At 41.4% G+C, this 23,180-nt stretch overlaps 1 protein-coding gene across 11 annotated transcripts in view; it reads left to right on the forward strand.

Annotated features, from left to right (window-relative positions):
• Window positions 1-22,651, forward strand: part of pleca (plectin a) — a 141,625-nt gene extending 118,974 nt beyond the window's left edge. For all 11 annotated transcript variants that reach the window (XM_049602641.1, XM_049602647.1, XM_049602649.1 and 8 more), the window contains 14 exons: window positions 169-323; window positions 426-552; window positions 2,033-2,216; window positions 2,433-2,453; window positions 2,982-3,139; window positions 3,324-3,502; window positions 3,596-3,734; window positions 3,854-4,210; window positions 4,457-4,540; window positions 4,624-4,728; window positions 6,054-6,152; window positions 8,757-12,104; window positions 13,166-20,196; window positions 21,698-22,651. In XM_049602641.1, coding sequence (XP_049458598.1) covers window positions 169-323; window positions 426-552; window positions 2,033-2,216; window positions 2,433-2,453; window positions 2,982-3,139; window positions 3,324-3,502; window positions 3,596-3,734; window positions 3,854-4,210; window positions 4,457-4,540; window positions 4,624-4,728; window positions 6,054-6,152; window positions 8,757-12,104; window positions 13,166-19,354 — 11,145 coding nt within the window. In that variant the 3' untranslated portion in view covers window positions 19,355-20,196; window positions 21,698-22,651. The remainder of the gene's footprint in view (window positions 1-168; window positions 324-425; window positions 553-2,032; window positions 2,217-2,432; window positions 2,454-2,981; window positions 3,140-3,323; window positions 3,503-3,595; window positions 3,735-3,853; window positions 4,211-4,456; window positions 4,541-4,623; window positions 4,729-6,053; window positions 6,153-8,756; window positions 12,105-13,165; window positions 20,197-21,697) is intronic.
• The last annotated feature ends 529 nt before the right edge of the window (window positions 22,652-23,180 follow it).

A 23,180-nucleotide genomic window follows, 5' to 3' on the forward strand; every position in this document is an offset into this window, starting at 1 on the left:
TAAAACCAGAAATCATTCAATTCTTAAATATTGTTAAATATATTTATAGGTGCCAAATTATGAGTAGAATATCAAGGAGTTCAAAAGTGCTGTCCAACTTTAGTTCACTCTACTAAAGTGAGAAATATTCTTTGAGTCAGCCCGACACCTATGTTCACCTTCCTCCAGATCACAGTCCACAGAGGAGACGAGTGCGCTCTCCTGAACAACTCACAGCCGTACAAGTGGAGGGTGCTGAATGATAAAGGCAACGAGTCGTCTGTACCATCTGTCTGCTTCCTTGTTCCACCCACCAATAAGGACGCTGTGAACAGCGTTGCTGGGTGAGCTAAGAATCACCCCGGGGTGTCCGTGATTACATAAAATCTAAATTGACGTGCACACAGTGTCTCTTTAAGTGCTAATCTCCACTTGACCTTCCTCAGGCTGGATGGAAACCTTCAGAGGCTGCAGACGATGTGGCAGACGATGTTTGTGGACCTGAAGAGCTTGCTGTCCTGGCAGTACCTGATGAGAGACATCCAGATCATTAAGACTTGGAACATCACCATGGTAACAACACAGGACATACTATCAGAGGAAAAATGAACACACAGACAGTGACAGATTAATTATCAACCGTGAATGTAACCTGCCACCAAATATTACTCATTTTACTTTTAAATATTCAGAATCTTTTTTACACAACAGACAACAAAAAATAATACCAACATTACTACAGGAAGACTAGATTCAGTGATTCTGTGCTAATTGGCTACATAATTAAAATGGACATTACTAAATTTAAAACGTTACACAGCAACAACAGCACAATTAATTCCTTCAGTTAAGAGTGAACAAATCAAATACATACAAAAACAGGCACAAACAATCAAATCATAGTCACCTCAGAAAATATCTGTGGATTCACAAAATACTGTAGCTGTTAGCAAAAACTGTTTTAGCACTGGCAACAGTTGAACCTAGTTATGAAATACACAAGTTATGCTAGCAGCTGCCTATCAGTTGTAGCTATCCCGATGCACACAGCAAATGACAGAACTAGTAAACTTTCAGCTCCCGATGCTAATTTACAATATTAATCCAACTTGTTTAGACAGCGACAAGATGGTATTTCAGAACCATGGACGTTTGTTGTGTTTAGGTAGTGCATGTGCCACACTTAACATGATGCCGTTGCAGCTGTTTTTTACGCGCCTCCATCTGCTGATTGTGACAGGGAATCATTTATAAATACAAAAAATATTTTGTGTTATGCTTGTGCTACATTCTTATGCAAGTGCCCTGATTAATAAATATATTCTTTGATTTTGAAGCAGTAGCCTCATGTTGTTGCTTCAGGCTGCCATGTAGAGTCGCTGGATACAACAGTTGTCTATCATCATAGTGATATTCAACTAGCAGCCCATCAGCCAAATCTGGCCTGCAACAGGGTGTCAGGTGGCCCTGCAACCATTTTCTGATTCACAATGAAAAACAGTTGATTCATAATTGGAATTATTTTTTTTCACTTGCATTGGAAATAAGGTGCCAAGGTACAATAAAGCATCAAAATAGAGCCTGTTAATCAAAAAAGTGCCAGAGGGAGAATCCCCTGGACTCACGACAGAGGTCCGGGCTAAGCCCTGAATGTCCTCACATCCTAGATATACCCCTATGTATACCTGACCCATGCTGGGCTTTTGCGACTGGCCCCTAGCCTCCTGTCATTTTGCAAAAGTGGCCCCTGGGTAAAGCAAGTTGAGTATTCCTGGTCTGTTGCTATCAGTAATATATGAGTCATTTAGGGGACATCGGAAATTTGTAAAAACAGAAGAAGAAAAAAGTGACGTGTGCTGAGTAGTATGCTTTTTGTATGCATCTGCGTACGAGTAGTGGCCTGGGCAAGCATGTGCTTTGAACTCTGCGGGTGCTCACTACAGAGGGAGAAATATTTTACCACATTCTTTAAAGGTACAGCTTGTGTTAAACTCGTGGTTCTGTAAAAATTAATATTCATCTTTCTGGCTTGTCTCTAATTGCACCTTCATAGTTTAAGACCCTGAGGGTGGAGGAGTACCGTCTGGCACTGAGGAACCTGGAGCTGCACTACCAGGACTTCTTGAGAGACAGCCAGGACTCCCAGATGTTCGGAGCAGAGGACCGTATGCAGGTTGAGTCCAACTACAACACGGCCAACCAGCACTACAACACAATGGTCAGCTCTGCAGAACAAGGTGTGTACTGTTTGGTTATTGCACTCCATGACCCACTGTGGGTTCTCTTATCACCCCAACATGCTCTGAAAGGACCTGATATGGATTGCACGGCACATTTATTTTGTTATATAAGTTGCACAAAACATTTTCTCATTGAATAATTTCTCAGACATTTGTGTTGAAACTCACTCATGGTCATCAGTGTGTAAGTTGACTGTTGGATTCACGTTACAGGCTATGTGCCACCCAGAGCAGGTAAGGTGCTTCGGTTACAGTGCCAGATGTGCAGTAGAAGCTTGTGATTGGCTGAACAGGACTGTGTGTGTTGTGTTGCCATGTTTCATTCATTAACTCAATCAGCTTCATCACCCCCACTGATTTTGGTATCCCTCCTAACTTCACTCATCGTTGCATTCTTGTCTCTGTGCATGGGTTGAATGGCAGCTGATTTCCAGTCTTCATCACCGAATGACAATTAACTGATCAATTAACCAATGTGATGGATAATTAATGTGAAACCAATCAAGCATGAAGATGTAAATTTATTGTGTACAGTGTGACAAATGTATTAACAAATCATAGACAGTAATTGTACAAAAGCACCTGTAGTTTGAGATTGAGTATTAAGTTTTGAAGTCAGTCAAAAACACTGCTCTCAAATACAAATGATTCTGTACAAGGTCACTGTTAAAGAAGATCCTGACTCGGACTAATCATCGCTTTATTTATCCCAAGTTTGTGTTCTCTACAAACGAATAATATTTTTGTTTCCATTCCAACCAGGAGAGCAAGACGAGTCCATGTGCAGGACTTACCTGACCAAGATCAAGGATCTCCGTCTGAAGCTGGAGGGTTGTGAAAATCGAACAGTCACACGCCTCCGCCAGCCTGTGGACAAGGAGCCGCTCAAAGCCTGTGCCCTGAAGACCGCAGAGCAAATGGTAACGACATGAGGATAAAAAAATGAGATTTAAAACATAAAACAAAGTCAGGAAGGAAAGAGATTTACCCGAATTAAACAAAGTGTTCCTTCCTATGTTCAACAGTTTGATAACTTGGCAGTGCTTTATAAACTTAGTTATAAAGTTAAACTCAGCACTGAAACATCTTCCTTTTCAATGACAGAAAGTCCAGTCTGAGCTGGAAGGCTTAAAGAAAGACTTGAGCTCCATCACTGAGAAGACGGAGGAGGTTCTGGCGTCTCCTCAGCAGTCCAGCTCCGCCCCGATGTTGCGCTCCGAACTGGACATCACGCTGAGGAAGATGGACCACGTCTACGGCCTCTCCTCCGTCTACCTGGACAAGTGAGGCCTTTGCGACTCTCTGAGCGCTTCCTGATGAATTCCAAGCTGTTATTGTGCAATTGTGTTTATTGTGTGTAAAACTTTTGATTCCAGGCTGAAGACCATTGACGTTGTGATCAGAAACACCAAAGACGCAGAGGACACACTGAAGAATTATGAGACTCGCCTGCGTGATGTCAGCAAAGTGCCGGCTGAAGAGAAAGAGGTGGAGGAACACCGTAATCAGCTGAAGGTATTTCCTCTTTTTACAGAGATGTTCACTCATATCTATAATTTTTTTGTTTGATATTTTATTATGATTTAATTCTAAACCTGCACTGCGTCAAAGTGATACCTTTTTTTGTCTGATAGGCAATGCGTGCTGAAGCCGAGGCCGACCAGGTGGTGTTCAACCGCCTGCAGGATGAGCTGAAGAGAGCAACTGCTATCAACGACAAGATGGCGAGGATCCACAGTGAGCGCGACGCCGATTTGGAGCATTACCGTCTGCTGGTCAACAGCCTCCTGGAGCGCTGGCAAGCTGTGTTTGCTCAGATTGACCTGAGGGAGAGGGAGCTTGACCTCCTCGGGCGCAACATGAACTCCTACCAAGGAAACTACGAGTGGCTCATGCGCTGGCTTGGAGAGGCGAGGCAGAAGCAGGAGAAGATTCAAGCTGTGCCCATCAGTGACAGCAAGGCTCTCAAGGAGCAGCTGGAAGAGGAGAAGGTATTGTAACAGAAAATAATGCGCTATGTGGGGTAAAGAGGTGTCACTATGCCCTCTGCTGGTCACACAGATAGTACAGATAAAGTACAAGTGTGCTGAATTCTCATAACAACAATCTTTCTTTACTGAATTTAAGTACCTACTGTCTGTTATAGTAATGAGAGTAGAAGCTGTGGGTTTTAATTTTGTTGGAAAAAGATACACTGAATAGTGAATTACTGTCTGATTTAATGTTTTCATTTACAGAAACTCCTGGATGAGATCGAGAAAAACAAGGACAAGGTTGAAAATTGCCAGAAAAATGCAAAGGCTTACATTGATTCAGTCAAGGTATGTACTTATATTTTTAAAATAATTGTAAGAAAGGGATGTATTTTTCTGGCTTGAATTAAGATTATTTTCTTCGTCTTTAGGACTATGAGCTCCAGATTTTGACTTATAAAGCTCTCCAGGATCCCATAGCATCTCCCTTAAAGAAACCCAAGATGGAGTGTGCATCTGATAATATCATTCAAGAGGTACGTTGACCACACATCACCATAGAAAAACAAAATTATTCATACATCCAGTTTAGTTTGACTGACTGCTACCTGTTTATCATGACTGTTATATCATAACTATTATACAAATAATCCAGGGAGCTAAATGCATTATATGCTGCCTTCAACTGGAACTCCTGAGCTCATAGTAATGGCACTGGAAGTCGTGTACACAATATGCTTGGTGTTCAAGTGGTTACATTGTGAGAGCAGGCAGCTAGGCAGCAGCAACATGGACGCTATTGTTGGTGTCTAGAGGCCACCAAGGCTAATGATTTAGCAAGGTAGTGAGCAGGAAATGCAAAAGCATTATGACAAAGTAAAAAGATGAGGCCACTGAGTATATCAGCATTTTACTCAGACATATTGTTAAATTACAAAGAACAACTCTGTATGAGTTAAACTACAATACCGTAAAACTTCAATTAAAAGCCTCGTCCAAATTAAACGCCCAGTCCTTCTTACTAGCCCAGTGTGGCTACACATTTTTGACAATAAAGGCCTGTCTCAATTAGACACCTGGTCTGGTTGCCAAGCAGTTCATTTTTTTATTATAGAAGTTCTTCGGATGTATAAAATCGGGTTGTTGGCTACCACAAATTATTTGTCCATTTCTCGATTACCCTGTAAATTATTCATATTACTTTAGTCCGTAAGGGTCCTCAGATCATTTTTCATTCAAATTAATCCAAGTTTTGGGGATTGTTTTAACAGGATAAAGTGATGTTGAGTTGATATGCCTGATGCTATAATCCTCGAGTACAGTAACTCACTCTCTCTCTCTGATGCGCTGTCTGTTGGAGCTAAATTAAATGAATGATTCATAATTGACAGCGTTCAGCCGAGGTAGGAGCTTTATGCTAAGGTAGCGACCAGATGCCAGACTGTAAGCAGCAGGCATCCAAGTGACACAGCAATGAAAAATGCAAATATAATGAGGCGAATTGCCAAACTAGAGCAAATCTGGAGATGGCTTTTACTTTTGCTGGTAATCGTGTTTGCAAACAGTAACCGGCAATCCTGCATAATATGCCTTTAACATCCATGGCCTCCACCATTTCTGAAAACATCACAACTCGTGAGAACTCAAAGCTTTCTGAAAATGTTCACGTACAAGGTGGAGAATAACACAAGAGGGGGGCGTTCGTATGGACCCCATTTGAAGGCAGCAATAGACCCTTTTACGACCAAATTTGTTGCCCTAGCAACCGAGCAGTAATAAAAAATGGTGTATAATAAGTGAGAGAAATTGATAGAAAATGGTATGTTTTTAAAGTCAAGTAAATAAATTGCATTCCTTTCAGTATGTTACTCTGAGAACCCGCTACAGTGAGCTGATGACTCTCACCAGCCAGTACATTAAGTTCATCACAGAGACGCAGCGCCGCCTGGAGGATGAAGAGGTAATAACACACAAACTCTCAAGATATGCTGCAGCAGGTTTCTGTCAAAAAGTCCCACTAACACAAACAATGCCCCTCTCACCTGTTAACTGATGGATGTATGGGAAATAATTTGTCATCAAATATAACCAAAATGTTGGCACTCAAAACATATGATTCTTAAGTCCAGATCTGTGTAGAGCGATGGGACAGCGGACAGTGGTGAAGCAAACTGTTTCATCCTAGTGTTTCAGCACATCACATCCCCACTACAGTATATGTCTCTCATTCCCCTACACTGTGTATTTAGTCAAATCATGTCATGTAGTTGCACATTTGACTCTGACCCTGACCTCAGTCACATTTTCAAACTGCTTAATTCAGTATTTGCTTCTTTATTTCCTCTTGAAATCACCCAGACTTGTGATTTGAAGGCTTCACTTTGGCTACCTGCCTTCTCAGATATATTATTTTTTTTACTTTTCTCCCCTTTTCCTTTTTTCTAACTTTCTATTGTGTTTGATCCTTTTGACCTGCTCGCCAGTGCTTTGTCATGATGAATATTAATCACACGCTTAAGAGATGAATTAACCCCAAAGCACCAGGTATTTAAAAAAGATCCTCTCAGTCTCATGTCATTTTGTCTCTACATCAGACCCTTGTCTGTAGTGAAGGGAAGGTTCAGGATTTTTTTTGGAGACTTTTCATAGTTGAGTTTGTTTTCAGTTCAGTAAAATGTCTTTTATCACTCTGCATCAGCTTCCTTAAGCATGTTTGTACTTTGCTTGTGTAAATGTCAACTTTTAATGAAATATACAAACTGTTGCATATTTTTATTGTCTTGAAATAATAATGAGACTTAAAAGCTCCTGCACTTTTTTTTGAAGAACTATTGGGGTGTTTTTAAATATTATTTGGAGCTGCAGTTACTGATTATTTTTTTGCTTTTTCAGTGATTAATCAATAGATCTTTTAGTGTATGAATGAAAAATAGTAAAAAAAAAATGAATTTGCAGAGCAGACAATAGCATCTTTAAATGTAAAAAACAAAGATATTCTCTTTACAATGATACATGACAAAGATGAGCAACAAATAATCTTATAATCTATTTGAATTCAGTTATCAAATAGTTTGAGGTTAGCTCTAATGCTGTTTTTTCACCACTGATTTGCACTAGCAATTAGGAGGCTGATGTAACTATATCAGATATAACTGTCCTAAACCAATAAAAATCAATATGACAGGTTTCTAAAGTTTTGGACCTTCCTTTTAGGTGTCAATCACCTGTACAAATTACACAATCACCCATTGTTACTGAAGAGTTCAACTCATCTCTTGATGTTTGCCTTTTTATTGTTACTTTGATCTTGGATTTATGTCCCGTCACCTGCATTTTAATCCAAGATTACTCCGTGTTACATTCAGTCCTGTGACCAGAGGAAAATCATAGCATTGTACATTTCTGCAAACCACGAATACATTACGTTTGTACATTTTATGGCATGAATGGCCAAAAGTGAATGTTTTTAATTGACCCCTTACTTTTTTTCCTGCAGCTTTTTAGACACCATACATGGGTGTTTTTAGAGATCCCTGGTTGTTTTACAGATGGGTTTTTTTGGGGGGGGCACCAAACCTGGGTGTTTCTAGCGACCTGTTGCCATTTTCCAGCAGCTTTTTAGGCACCAAATCTGATTGGTTTTTTTAGCGACCCATTGCTGTTTTTCCATTGGGGATATTGCACAAAAAACAGTTGTTTCTTATCGTGACATAACTGTGTTTCCTGCAGATAGTGCGACAGAAACAGGTATTTTGAACCAAAGCCTTAAACAACTTTTCCTAACCAAATAAACAAGTGTTTTTGGGCCTAAACCTAACCACACATAGACCACAGCATTGATGAAACGCAATGTTTCAATGTATACACCACAAAACAATGTACAAATTTAACATATCTGTGGTTTGCAGAAACGTACAATGCCAACACTTTTTTTTCTGGTGATTAGGTTGTGTACATTAAATCCTGCTGTGTTTGCTGCATCACTATGCTATTCTTCATAGTGAGGGGTATTCTGGTTAAATTCATGCTTACTGTCTTTAGTATCTTTCCCACTGCGCTTTATACTTTTTGCATGCTGCTAATTATTTATTCCCTGCTGATCTCTTCTTAATGACTTTTCACATTTTACAAAAAGCTGCTTTATTTTGAGAATGTTAGGATAAGAAGACACCACAGTATCTCTAAATGTCTAATTGTAAAAAGCCCATAATATACAACACTGAGTATCTAAAATGTGATCACACTTTAAAAAACATCAGTCAAATAAAATACCTCAACTGCATGAAAGCAAAGTGTAGTGTCGTGCTGTGCTGTTGTGAAGTAAAGTGTCATTCTGTGTGCCACACATTAATTAAACATGACAAGCATTTCCCAATACAGCATTTTCCTCCTATCTTAAAAAACTGTATTTGTTGTAGATAATTAACTGTAACATGCTGTCATGTATTTACATTTTCATGTACCTACATGTTTTATAACTACTTTAATATTGAAGTTTTATTGTGTAGTCTAACACCTCTAACATTTTCTCAATTCCCTTTACTCTTTGCTTCTACTAATACAGAAAGCTTCAGAAAAACTAAAAGAAGAGGAGAGGAGGAGGATGGCGGAGATACAAGCTGAGTTAGACAAACAGAAACAGTTGGCTGAGGCTCATGCTAAATCTGTGGCTAAAGCAGAACAAGAAGCCCAGGAGCTGAAGCTGAAGATGAAAGAAGAAGCCAGCAAGAGGCAAGATGTCGCAGTGGATGCTGAGAAACAGAAGCAAAACATACAACACGAGCTGCAGCATCTCAAGAGTCTGTCTGAGCAGGAGATCAAGTCCAAGAATCAGCAGCTGGAAGAGGCACTCATCAGTCGGACCAAAATTGAGGAGGAGATCCATATTATAAGACTTCAGTTAGAGACAACAACAAAACAGAAGGGTACGGCTGAAGCTGAGTTACAGCAGCTCAGAGACAAGGCTGCCGAGGCTGAGAAGCTAAGAAAAGCTGCTCAGGATGATGCAGAAAGACTTCGCAAGCAGGTAGCCGAAGAGACTCAGAAAAAGAAGAACGCAGAAGATGAGCTGAAACGTAAATCAGAGGCAGAAAAAGAGGCTGCAAAGCAGAAGCAGAAAGCACTGGATGACCTGCAGAAATTCAAACTGCAAGCCGAGGAGGCAGAGAGGCGCATGAAACAGGCGGAGGAAGAGAAACTGAGGCAGATTATGGTAGCAGAGGAGGTGGCTCAAAAGACTGCTGCCACACAGCTGCAAACCCATTCCAAATCATTCACTGAAAAGGCAACAAAACTGGAAGAATCCCTGAAGAAAGAGCAGGGCACTGTTCTTCAGCTGCAGGAGGAAGCTGAAAAGCTCAGGAAGCAACAAGAGGAGGCTAACAAAGCCAGGGAGCAAGCAGAGAGAGAGCTGGAAACATGGAGACAGAAAGCCAATGAGGCTCTCCGCTTGAGGCTACAAGCTGAAGAGGAAGCTCAAAAGAAGAGCCAGGCTCAAGAGGAAGCAGAGAGGCAGAAAGTTGAGGCAGAGCGTGATGCCAAGAAAAGGGCTAAGGCTGAAGATGCTGCTCTCAAACAGAAGGAGAATGCAGAGAAGGAGTTGGAAAAACAGAGGAAAACTGCAGAGCAAGTAGCCCAGCAAAAGCTGTCTGCAGAACAGGAATGTATACGACTCAAGGCTGACTTTGACCATGCTGAACAACAGAGAGGGCTGCTGGACAATGAGCTCCAGCGTCTAAAAAATGAAGTGAACGCTGCCGAAAAACAGAGGAAACAACTGGAGGATGAGCTGGCTAAAGTCAGAAGTGAAATGGATGCTCTTCTGCAGATGAAGATTCAAGCTGAGAAGCAGACGCTGTCAAACACAGAAAAGAGCAAGCAGCTTCTCGAGTCTGAAGCGTTGAAAATGAAACAACTCGCCGATGAAGCAGTGAGACTAAGATCAGTCGCTGAAGAGGCAAAGAAACAGAGGCAGACTGCAGAGGAGGAGGCAGCACGGCAGAGAGCTGAAGCTGAGAAAATACTGAAAGAAAAATTGGCTGCCATCAACGAGGCAACTCGTCTGAAGACTGAAGCTGAGATCGCCTTGAAAGCCAAAGAAGCAGAAAACGAAAGACTGAAAAGACAAGCTGAGGATGAAGCTTATCAGAGAAAGATGCTGGAGGATCAAGCTGCTCTGCATAAAAAAGACATACAAGAGAAAATCACACACCTGAAGAGCTCGTCTGATTCTGAGTTACAGAGACAAAAAAATATTGTGGAAGAAACTCTGAAGCAAAAGAAGGTGGTTGAAGAAGAAATTAACATCATTAGGATCAACTTTGAGAAAGCATCAAAAGGCAAGTCAGATTTGGAGGCAGAACTGAAGAAGTTGAAGGGCATCGCGGAGGAGACACATAAAAGCAAACTCAAAGCCGAGGCAGAGGCTGAGAAACTGAAAAAGCTTGCTGCAGAGGAAGAGAAGAAGAGGAAAGAATCTGAGGAGAAGGTGAAGAGGATCACTGCAGCAGAAGAGGAGGCGGCTCGACAATGCAAAGCCGCTCAGGAGGAAGTTGAGCGCCTCAAAAAGAAAGCTGCTGAGGCCAATAAACAGAAAGAGAAGGCTGAGAAAGAGGCAGAGAAGCAAGCACTTCTGGCCAAAGAGGCAGCACAGAAAAGCAGCTCCGCAGAGCAGAAAGCCCAAGAGGTTCTCAGCAAGAATAAAGAAGGCAACCTTGCTCAGGAAAAGCTGAAAGAGGAGTTTGAAAATGCTAAGAAACTTGCACAAGCAGCTGAGAAAGCCAAAGAGAAAGCAGAGGAAGAGGCTGCCCTGCTCCGACAAAAAGCTGCAGAGGCTGAAAAGCAGAAAAAAGCTGCAGAGGATGAAGCTGCAAAACAGGCCAAAGCTCAAAAAGATGCAGAAAAACTGAAGAAAGAAGCAGAGGAGGAGGCCTCGAAGCGGGCAGCAGCCGAGGCAGCAGCCCTGAAGCAGAAAAAGCAGGCTGATGCAGACATGGCCAAGCACAAAAAAGATGCAGAACAAGCACTTAAACAGAAGTCTCTGGTCGAGAAGGAACTTACAGTGATTAAACTGCGGCTTGATGAGACTGATAAGCAGAAAGCTGTGTTGGATGAGGAGCTTCAGAGGGTTAAAGGGGAAGTAAATGATGCCGTCAAACAAAAGGCACAGGTGGAGGAAGAACTGTCCAAAGTTAAGATCCAGATGGATGAGCTCCTGAAACTTAAGCTTAAGTTTGAGGAAGAAAACCGGCGCCTCATGCAGAAAGACAAAGATAATACACAGAAGTTGCTTGCAGAGGAAGCAGGGAAAATGAAGAGCCTGGCGGAGGAAGCTGCCAGACTTAGTGTAGAAGCTGAGGAAGCAGCCAGACAGAGACAGATCGCTGAGTCTGACTTAGCTGAACAGAGAGCACTTGCAGAGAAAATGCTCAAGGAGAAAATGCAGGCCATCCAAGAGGCTTCAAAACTGAAAGCTGAGGCAGAGGAGCTCCAGAAACAGAAGAACCAGGCACAGGAAAAGGCTAAAAAACTACTAGAGGACAAACAGCAGATTCAGCAGCGCCTTGATAAGGAGACAGAGGACTTCCAAAAATCATTGGAAGCTGAGAGAAAGAGGCAACTCGAAGTTTCAGCTGAAGCAGAGAAACTGAAATTGAGGGTGAAAGAGCTCAGTGACGCTCAGTCAAAAGCCGAAAAGGAGGCTAAGAAATTCAAGAAACAAGCTGATGAAGCGAAAGATCGTCTTCAGGCAGCAGAAAAACAGACCTCAGAAATTGTTGTGCAGAAGTTAGAGACACAAAGGCTGCAGAGCACCAGAGAGGCCGATGACTTGAAGGGAGCCATCACTAACCTCGAGAAAGAGAAGGAGAGACTGAAAAAAGAGGCAGAGGAGCTTCAGAAAAAATCTAAAGAGGTATTTTGACATAAACATAGTACTGTTCAAAACACTAACAGTAGTATTAGTAAGAGCACATGTAACTTTTCATGTAAATTGCTGAGACTTAAAGTAACAACCAGCAATTTATATGGATGTCATTAAAACACAATACTGCAGTATTTCATTGGTCACATGTACAACACTGTAGGAATGATAAGGGTCAGATGAAAAGGTTGATATTGCTCTCATGTCTGTATGCTCAATATGAAGCTACCATGAGGAGACGCAAGCTGATCGTGAAGACTGGAAACGGGAAAACAGCTAGCTGTGTTGCCAGTGCCTAGATTAGTATTTGGCTTATTGTGATGTCATTTATTGGTGTATCCTCAAATGCTTCATATCCCTAAAATCTGCATAACCTATGCTAAAAGGTTATGTAAGCCAATAAAGCATAATAATTGTTAAAAGTTTTGAAACACAAACGTACTGATCCAAAAGATTTCTAAATGTATAAACATAAACATATCTTAACTCCTTAAGTTATTTGAACTATGTACATTATTTTGTTTTTGAATTATGCTCATTTTTATGAGCAGCGTGAAAAGGCACTGTGATAGATTTATCATACATTCCTCTGGCACTGTGCGTTTTTGCATGGTTTTACACTGCAAATAACATAGGGTAATGACATCATCATGAGCAAACAAACATGATGAAACTAAGACAGGAGCTGAAGCTTTCTGCTGCAAAGAGAATGAACGCTCTAGCTATTAAGTTTTGATTTAAGATCAATATATGCAGGGTTACGCATACGACAGTCTCCCATGGCCATTACTGGATAATACTGGCATAATTATGGCAAAATACCATGTTTGCGCAACACATAGGGTAATGTAACCTAAGATGATGACAGGAAAGATGGATGTCTTATCCTTCTGCTGCAAAAAGGAATGAATGCTCTAGTTATTGTAGTTCTTATTATAGATTGATTTAAACAGAATCATGTAAACAATGATATTTCCAAAATTGCTGAATTGTTACATGTAATGACTGAATTATATTTTGTCGACTGATTTTGTTCTTATTTTTCCAAATAGATGGAAAATGCCCAACAAGAACAAATTGAGCAACAGAAGGCCATTCTTCAGAAGTCCTTCCTCACAGAGAAGGAGCTGTTGTTGAAAAGAGAAAAGGCTGTTGAGGATGAGAAAAAGAAGCTGGAGAAGCGGTTTGAGGATGAAGTGAACAAGGCCAAAGCCCTCAAGGATGAACAAGAACGTCAACTGAAGGTAATGGAAGAGGAGAAGAAGAAGCTTCAGGCCATTATGGACGAAGCTGTAAAGAAACAAAAGGGGGCTGAGGAAGAGATGAAAAACAAGCAGAAAGAAATGGACGTGCTTGAAAAGAAAAGGCTTGAACAAGAAAAACTCCTGGGAGAGGAAAACAAAAAGCTCAGAGAGAAACTTCAGAGTCTTGAGCTCGCCTCCAAACAGACTGCATCCAAAATGAACGAAACTGAAGTCCAGACTGATAAGGTTCCTAAGGAGCAGTTAGTTGCCATGACAATGGTGGGAACAACAAAGAAAGTTTTTAATGGCTCTGTTGAAGCAGATGGAGCAAAGAAAGACACAGAATCACCGTTTGCATTTGATGGGATTAGAGAGAAAGTTCCTGCTGAAAGGCTTCATGACATTGGTGTCCTGACCAAAAAGGAATTTGACAAACTGAAAAAGGGCAAAGTCACTGTGCAAGAGCTCGGAAAGACTGATAAAGTTAAGTCCTGTATTAAGGGTCAGAGCTGTGTTGGAGGTATCTTGACTCCATCCAAAGAGAAAATGAGTGTCTATCAGGCTATGACAGAGAACAAGATCACTCCTAACGCTGCTACCATGCTGCTGGAAGCTCAAGCAGCTTCTGGTTACATCGTAGATCCGGTGAAAAATAAACTCCTCACTGTTGATGAAGCTGTTAAAGATCAGTTAATCGGCCCTGAGCTCCATGACAGGATGCTCTCTGCAGAGCGAGCAGCCACTGGCTTCAAAGATCCCTATACTGGAGCCAGAATCTCCCTCTTTGAGGCAATGAAGAAGGGACTTATCGAAAAGGAACAAGCCACAAAATTCCTTGATGTACAGCTTGCAACTGGTGGGATTGTTGACCCCATCAATAGCCATAGAGTGCCACTTCAGACTGCATACAAGCAGGGTCAGTTTGATGCTGACATGAACAAGAGACTCACTGATCCCAGTGATGACTGTAAATTATTCATTGACCCCAGCACTAAGGACCAACTCACTTACAAACAGTTGCTCGAAAAATGCACTAAGGACGCAGAGACGGGACTGCTGATATTACCAGTAACAGAGAAAGCTGCTCAGACTGAGAGAACATACACAGATCAGGAGACTAAAGACGTGTTCAATACATCAAATGTTGTTGTACCTTTTGGAAAATTCAAAGGTAAAACTGTCACTATTTGGGAAGTCATAAATTCAGAATATTTCACTGAAGAGCAAAGAAGAGAATTGATTCGTCAGTACAAGACAGGCAAGATTACTGTAGAGAAGATTATCAAAATTGTCATTACAGTTGTGGAAGACAAAGAGAAGGATAATGAAAATGTGTTTATTGGTTTGAGGGCTCCAGTCTCTGCCAGTGAACTGTTAGAGTCTAAGATTATAAACAAAGACTTGTTCAACAAGTTGAGCAATGGCAAGATAACCATTAAAGAGATCTCTGAGATGGAGCCCGTGAAGAAGGCACTACACGGAACACCAAGCATTGCCGGACTTTTGAATGAACCAACCAAGGAGAAAATGTCGTTCTATCAAGCCATGAAGAAGGAATTACTGTCACCAGAAACTGCAGTGAACCTTCTTGAAGCTCAGGCAGCGACCGGATTTGTAATTGATCCCATCAAAAATGAGAGGGTCCCTGTTGATGAAGCTGTTAAGTCGGGTCTTGTGGGCCCAGAAATGCATGAACGACTTCTGTCAGCAGAGAGAGCCGTCAGCGGCTATAAAGACCCCTATACTGGAAAGAAGGTGTCTCTGTTTGAAGCAATGAACAAAGGCCTCATTAAGAAAGATCATGGCATCCGTCTGCTTGAGGCACAACTCTCAACAGGAGGGATTATTGACCCTGTGAAAAGCTATCGCATCCCACATGAGGTTGCCTGCAAGCGTGGATATTTTGATGAGGAAATCAGCAAGACCTTGAACAAAAACACTGAGGACACAAAGGTGTTCTATGATCCTAACTCACAAGAGGATTCAACCTACACCCAGCTTATGAATAAATGTGTCACAGACAAAGAAACTGGACTCCCATTGCTTCCTCTTTCAAAGAAGGCTGCAAAGCCAAAAGAAGACAAACAGATTACAGAGGCTAAGACAAAAGAGACATTGAACCATACAACTATGGAGCTGGAGTATGGCCCTTTCAAAGGAAGAAAAGTCACAATTTGGGAGATCATACACTCTGAATACATCACTGAAGAGCAAAGAATAGAGCTGATTCGCCAGTACAGAATGGGGCACGTGACAATTGAAAGGTTGATAACGATTGTGACAACAATGGTTGAGGAAAAAGAGGACAAAACAAAGGAGGAGGCCTGTTTTGAAGGCCTTAGGGCACCAGTCACTGCCAGCTCTTTGCTTGATTCCAACATCATTGATAAGGCTACATTTGACCAAATCCAGCAGGGTAAAAAGACGCCTAAAGAAGTGAGTGAAACTGATAAGGTCCGTAAGTACTTGCAGGGCACAGACCGCATTGACGGTATCACTATGCCAGACACAAATGAGAAGTTAAGCATATATCAAGCAATGAAGAAGAATGCTCTGCAGCAAAATACTGGGCTTGCGCTACTTGAAGCCCAAGCTGGAACTGGTTTCATAACTGATCCGGTCAAAAATCTGAAATACACTGTGGATGATGCCGTGAAGGATGGAGTTGTTGGCCCAGAGCTTCATGAGAAACTTCTCTCAGCTGAAAAAGCAGTGACTGGATACAAAGATCCATACACAGGCAATAAGATTTCTCTATTCCAAGCCATGAAGAAAGAGCTTGTCCTGAGAGAGCACGCTATTCCTCTCCTGGAGGCTCAGTTCAGCTCAGGAGGGATCATTGATCCAGTCAGCAGCCACCGTGTTCCCATCGATGTGGCCATTCAGCGTGGCTACTGCAGTAAACAAATGTCCAAATCCTTCAATGAACCGTCAGGGGACGTTAAAGGCTTCACCAATCCCAACACCAATGAGAGTGTCACTTACAAGCAGTTGGTGGAGAAATGTGTAAGAGATCCCAACTCTGGCCTGTGTTACCTGCCTCTTTCAAAGGTTGAAGCTCCTGCTCCTGTTGAGAAATCCTATCAGTACACAGAGGAGCAAGCCCAAACAGATCTGGCCAACACTCAAATTGAGATCCCTCATAAGAGTTTTGCAGGAAAGACAATGACAATTTGGGAAGTCATGAACTCAAATATGCTTCCAGAGGAGGAGAGACGGCGCCTCATGGAGCAGTATCGCTCTGGACTAATCACAAAAGAAAGAATGCTAATCATCATCATTGAAATCATTGAACAAAGAGAGACTCTAAAGTCAGAGCAGGCCATGTCATGTGATGTAATCAGAAGGAGAATTACTATTGAGGAGCTCTACAGTGCTCGAATAATTGACTTGCACACATACAACCTCTTGAAACAAGAAAAGATGACAATTCGTGAGGTAATGGAAATGCCATCAGTCAAGCAGTACCTCTTTGGCACTGGTTGCATTGCTGGAATCATGTCAGACAGTCCTCCGAAGATCAGCATTTACCAGGCTATGAAGAATGGACAGATCAAGCCCGAAGTTGCTTTGAATCTCCTTGAGGCCCAAGCAGCAACAGGATTCATGATCGATCCAATAAAAGATGAACTTTTAACAGTTGATGAAGCCGTACGCAAAGGGCTTGTGGGCCCTGAACTCCATGATAAACTACTTTCTGCTGAAAGAGCAGTTACAGGTTACAAGGATCCGTACAGCGGCAAAGTGATTTCTCTCTTCCAGGCAGTGAAAAAAGACCTTGTTCCTGAAGATTATGCCTTGAGGCTTTTGGAGGCCCAGAATGCCACTGGTGGATTAATTGATCCAGAATATTACTTCCGCCTGCCCGCAGATGTTGCCATGCAGCGTGGCTACATCAACAAGGAGACACTTGACAGAATATCTGAACCTACTGACGATGTGCGAGGTTACACTGATCCAACAACGGAAGAAAAACAGTCATACGCCCAGCTACTGAAACGATGCAGAGTTGATAAAGAAAGTGGTTTGCGGCTACTCTCACTGGCAGACAGAAGACTTCTCTTCAAGGGTCTCAGAAAGCAAGTCACTGTGGACGAACTGCTTCGTTCTCAGATTATCAGCCAAAAGACATACAATGAACTCAATGATGGTGTCATCACAGTGGAGGAGGTCAGCAGAGACGTGAAAAAATACCTGGAGGGTACCAGCTGTATAGCTGGTGTGTATGTAGAATCTAGCAAAGACCGTTTGTCTATTTACCAAGCAATGAAGAAGAACATGATCAGACCAGGGACCGCCTTTGAGCTCCTTGAGGCTCAAGCCGCCACAGGATATGTAATTGATCCTATCAAGAACCTGAAACTAAATGTCACTGAAGCTGTTAAGATGGGTGTTGTTGGCCCTGAGTTTAAAGATAAACTTCACTCAGCCGAACGAGCTGTCATAGGCTACAAGGACCCTTATTCTGGCAAGACCATCTCACTGTTCCAGGCTATGAAAAAGGGACTCATTCTGAAAGACCACGGCATTCGTCTGCTTGAGGCTCAAATCGCTACTGGTGGGATCATCGATCCACAGGAGAGCCATCGCTTGCCAGTTGAAACAGCATATGAGCGTGGCCTCTTTGATGAGGAAATGAATGAAATCCTCACTGATCCATCTGATGACACAAAGGGCTTCTTTGACCCCAACACTGAGGAAAATCTCACCTACCTGCAGCTGATGGAGAGATGTATGACAGACCCAGAAACAGGCCTCTCTCTCCTGCTGCTCAAAGAGAAGAAGCGTGAGAGGAAGACATCATCCAAGTCCTCCGTTCGCAAACGTAGGGTTGTCATCGTTGATCCAGAGACAGGCAAAGAGATGTCCGTGTACGAAGCATACCAGAAAGGGCTAATTGACCACCAGACCTATCTTGAGCTTGCAGAGCAGGAATGTGAGTGGGAGGAAATTACCATCACCTCATCAGATGGGGTTGTGAAATCTATGATCATTGACAGAAGGTCTGGTCGGCAGTACGACATTGACGATGCAATCACAAAGGGCCTGATTGACAAGTCGGCTCTGGACCAGTACCGTGCAGGAACTCTGTCCATCACAGAGTTTGCAGACATGCTTTCTGGAAACATGAGTGGTGTCAGATCCCGTTCATCCTCCTTTGGCTCCTCTTCCTCTTACCCCATGAGCCCAGTACCTTCTATAAAAACACCAGCAACCACATGGAACGACCCAACTGAGGAGACTGGACCTGTGGCTGGAATCTTAGACACAGAAACACTGGAGAAGGTGTCCATCACAGAGGCCATACACAGAAACCTTGTGGACAATATAACAGGTCAAAGGCTGCTGGAAGCTCAGGCTTGCACTGGAGGTATTATTGACCCAAATACCGGAGAGAAATTTGCTGTTGCAGATGCAATGAACAAAGGGCTTGTGGATAAAATCATGGTGGACCGCATCAGTCTAGCCCAGAAGGCGTGCAATGGATTTGAGGATCCCAGAACCAAAACCAAAATGTCAGCAGCCCAAGCTCTAAAGAAGGGCTGGCTGTACTATGAGGCCGGGCAGCGATTCCTTGAGGTCCAGTATCTCACTGGTGGATTAATTGAACCGGATGCTACGGGCAGAGTCTCCATAGACGAGGCTGTGAAGAAGGGCACCTTAGATGCACGCACTGCACAGAAGTTACGAGATGTTAGCGCATACTCAAAATACCTCACATGCCCTAAAACCAAGCTTAAGATCTCTTACAAGGATGCTATGGAAAGAAGCATGATAGAGGAGGGGACTGGTCTGCGACTACTGGAGGCATCATCCCAATCAAGCAAAGGCCTCTACAGTCCCTACAGCATCAGCGGGTCAGGCTCCGCCTCTGGGTCACGTTCTGGCTCCAGATCTGGTTCCAGGTCAGGATCCAGAAGAGGCAGCTTTGACGCCACAGCAACCTTCTCTTCCTCTACCGTCTACAGTTCAACGACCTATGGCCGCCGATTCTGATGAGTCTGAAAGTTAACGAATGAGTTTTTTTAAGGGAAGGATTCACTATAAAGCCACAGTGCTCACCAGATGCCTACTTCTCAGTGGAATAAGGACTACCTTCATTCTGCTCTGCATGTGGTTGTTACAGGACTTTTAATATTTAATTTTATACAAGTTGAATAATTTTGTTTAATGTTATGTGTCACATTTACTTTTAGTTATGTTCATGATATCTTATCAGACTTTCTGATTACCGTACTGTAAGCAGCATACGCAAGAGCTGTATTATCTATCACAAAAGTTTCAAGTGTACATGATTTTTTTTTTTTTGGTTTTTAAAATTTAGTATCATAAGCATTTACGATATTGTGCGTGTTACACTATAACCGAACTGTAAACTGTAAACTGTTCATTAGTCTGATTGTTAAGGAGAACCAAATTGGGTGTAAAAACAAAAAAAATTATGTACATGTGTATATTTCTGAATATTGGAGGAAAAAAGTTAACTAAAGAAAGATAAATGCCACTCTGCTGAGCAGAATAAGGAGTCTCTCCTTAAGAGGAATAAACACTAAAAGTGTCTGCTTTAAGAATGCCAAGCTTCAAGATCTTTCCCCCCTGGGCTACACTGCCACATATAATCTCCCAATATCTACACCATTCCCAAATGTTTGTCATATAACCTGGAGTTACAGCAACATCCTAACCTTGTGAAATGGACCTCAAGTGCAAGCTTGCGTAAATGGAAGGATTATGCAGCCTATTATGATCATTAACACCATCTGACAGTTCTGGACTTTACACATCCAATCTCAAGACCAACACATACAAGCCCCTGCCTTTCTGCACACTTTAAAAAGGTATGTTAAGAGAATACTTTTATGTAATGTCTCACTTCTCTTCTCTCTTCTCAGTGTCTTGAAATGTTTGTGCCATGTTAGAGCCTGCTTTGACCTAGTATTAACGTGTATCGGGTGATTTGATCTCAGATGGACAGTGCTTAATACAAGTGCTAACAACCATCAAGACGCATTGTGATCCGATCACGCAAACCACTTGCGGAGATGGTCTGGGACGCACTTGACTATAGTGTAAACGTTGATGCGTTCCAACAAGGACTATGTCATCAGTGTAGAATAAGATGGTTGTTTTGGTGCACTATAATTTGCCCATTTTATGAGTAGTTTGATGAATTGTTGGGTGACCATCTGTCCTTTTGCCCTTTAGCCTCCTGAGACCCGAGCTTTCATCGATTCATATGCATTTTTAATTTTACCTAGTTATTTGGGATTAGTACAACCTGATAAGTTTAAAAAACTAAGAGTTGTCTTTGAACAGTAAGTAGTTTTGGGGAAAAAATGATGTCCTCGAAGTCACAAGTGTGTAAAAAGGTATAGCATAGTCTGAACATTGTTGTGCAATAATACAGTTACTAACAATGTTGCGTTTCTTCAATGTTTTGTAACTATGGGTTAGGGGTCACTGTTTATGTCTAAAACTGTTCAAAACTGTTTGTTTCGGTGCCTGAACATGGCTGTGCAAACACAGAATTGCAAATAATGCAACATATCTGAAAGCCCTGTGATTTGTTCAGCTTGTAACCCTGTATGACCTTTCATTGCTCCGTAGTCCAAGCCAGGAATGTCCTTTTTGGCTGTAGGAAAAGTCTGCCATACCTATCTTGTGTGAAATGCTGCAAACAATGTCCTAAAACGAGATGATAATTAATTTCCAATGTCCTCAAACAAGTACTTCCTAATTAACAGCATTTCAGCTTGTTACTATTGCTTAAATTGTTTAAATTTGCATGCCACATCAAGCTACAAACACTATTGAGCATTAATAAATAAGTTTCAACCATAAATTTGATCAGGTTTTATACTTTGTCCACATAAGTGTCGGGATTCGTGTTTTGTTATTTTACTATCACTAGACGGCACAAAAAAGTGTCCACGAACAAGGACAACAGGTCTAATTTAAGCAAAATGAAGGAGAAGGTGCAGCAAACCTAACATGTATTTACCTCATTAGGATGTAGGGTCTCAGTACATGTTGAATTCTGCTGACAGTGATATTTGCAGCTGTACTGACACAACTGCTAACATGACTAGCGAGGGCCTACAGAGACCGTGGACGTATAAACTGTGCTGGACCCTTTGACCTTCTAGTGACATAGGCAATGATGAAATCTGAATACACAGTTGGAGACGAAAAATAGACACAGGTGTGAACAGTGATGTGCCTCAGCTGTTCACCTGTATTCAGATCACTGATACACGTTAATTCCAAGTGTAAACAGGTTCTTAGTGTCTTTGATGTCCTGAATGTCCTAATGTTGTTGTTCAATGTTGAATTTTTCAGATATCATCTCCAGGGTTCATCTTGTCTCCAGCTCTTTGCTCAGATGTCTTCCAGAGTCCCTTGTCATTAATTTGGAATTTGACCTTCACTGCAATCTATGATTTTATGCAACAGTACGGAAACATTCTTGCTCATTCAACGTTTTGTCAGATTCTTTTAACTGTGGACCATTTTGAAACTTTAATCTTGAACTCATTTAAAGGCCTAAACCATGCTTTGTAAGTGCCTGCAAAATACTCTGAACACTTCAGTGGGGTGTTGAGTGTTGTAAGACGGTACAGCAGTTATAATGTAAACTGACTGATGCATGACTGAATGAGCAATGCTACCCATAATGGTATGATTACTGTGTTATCAGGTAAGCCTTATTACAGTCCCAAAACAGTATGCCATGATCTAACTTTAAAATAATAAATGTTCATTTCAGTGTCATAAATCTGGCAGTTACACAGGGCTAAAATGTGTGGTTTGAATGTTTAATAGCGAAGATTTACATGATTTAAATATTTTTTTTCCCTACACAGATACAGTAAGTAATGTACGTATTGTATATTGATGATTATGTAGAGCACTATTGCTAAAAGCCATGACTTAACATTTCTTTGAGAAAGATCTTTAAGCTTTGCCACCAGACCCAGTATTTGTATTTTCCACCACATATACTGTTTTGATTTTAATTCTCCTTTGTAAAGCAACACATACGATCTATATCGTTTTATTTTCGTACTCTATATTTCTGCTTTGCATGATTTACTAACATTTAAAAAAAGTGCAAAAACGAAATAGTATCCATTAAAGCGTTTGTTTTATTATTATGTTTCAAAAGGTTTGAAGGATGTATTTTAATGAGGGTTGTCAAGCCTTGTTGAAAAGGGTGTATTTATAATAAAATGGTGACATGGAATTTTATTGTAACACCTTATGCTATGTAAATAAACATGGAAATGAAATGTTCTCTCTCGGGTTTATTCATTTTTAAATGCCGACAGATATTTAGGCTTTACAAATATATCTTTAAGTTTCTATTAGATGGATTAATTTGAATCAACACCGATTATCCAGTACAGCTGTACATGCAGCTTTACTTTAGAGGTTTAGAGTTTCCTTGCATTCTTTAATCGCCTAGAAAGATGCTTCCTTCAAGAAAGTACAAATTACAGCACACAAAAAGACAACATGAATCTCCTCCAGTTTAATGATATACATGTAACATATGAGGGAAGGGGTTTTTTGAAAGGCAGTATAAGACAAACATCTAGTGGCTGTACATTTCAACTCCAGCCATCCACTGATGGTCTGTAAACACAGGTGGAAGAATTATATGTATTTAGATAGGTCTATTAGGTAACAGTAAAAATAACACCATGTGAAAATACTCCATTACAAGTACTAGTACAAGTGAAAGTACATCAATATTTATCTGCCAAGTATTAAAATAGAGCATATTAGGCAGAATAGCATCAGTTAGTAATTACATCAGCGG

This window comes from Epinephelus fuscoguttatus, linkage group LG17 (genome assembly GCF_011397635.1).
Source record: "Epinephelus fuscoguttatus linkage group LG17, E.fuscoguttatus.final_Chr_v1".
NCBI lineage: Eukaryota > Metazoa > Chordata > Actinopteri > Perciformes > Serranidae > Epinephelus > Epinephelus fuscoguttatus.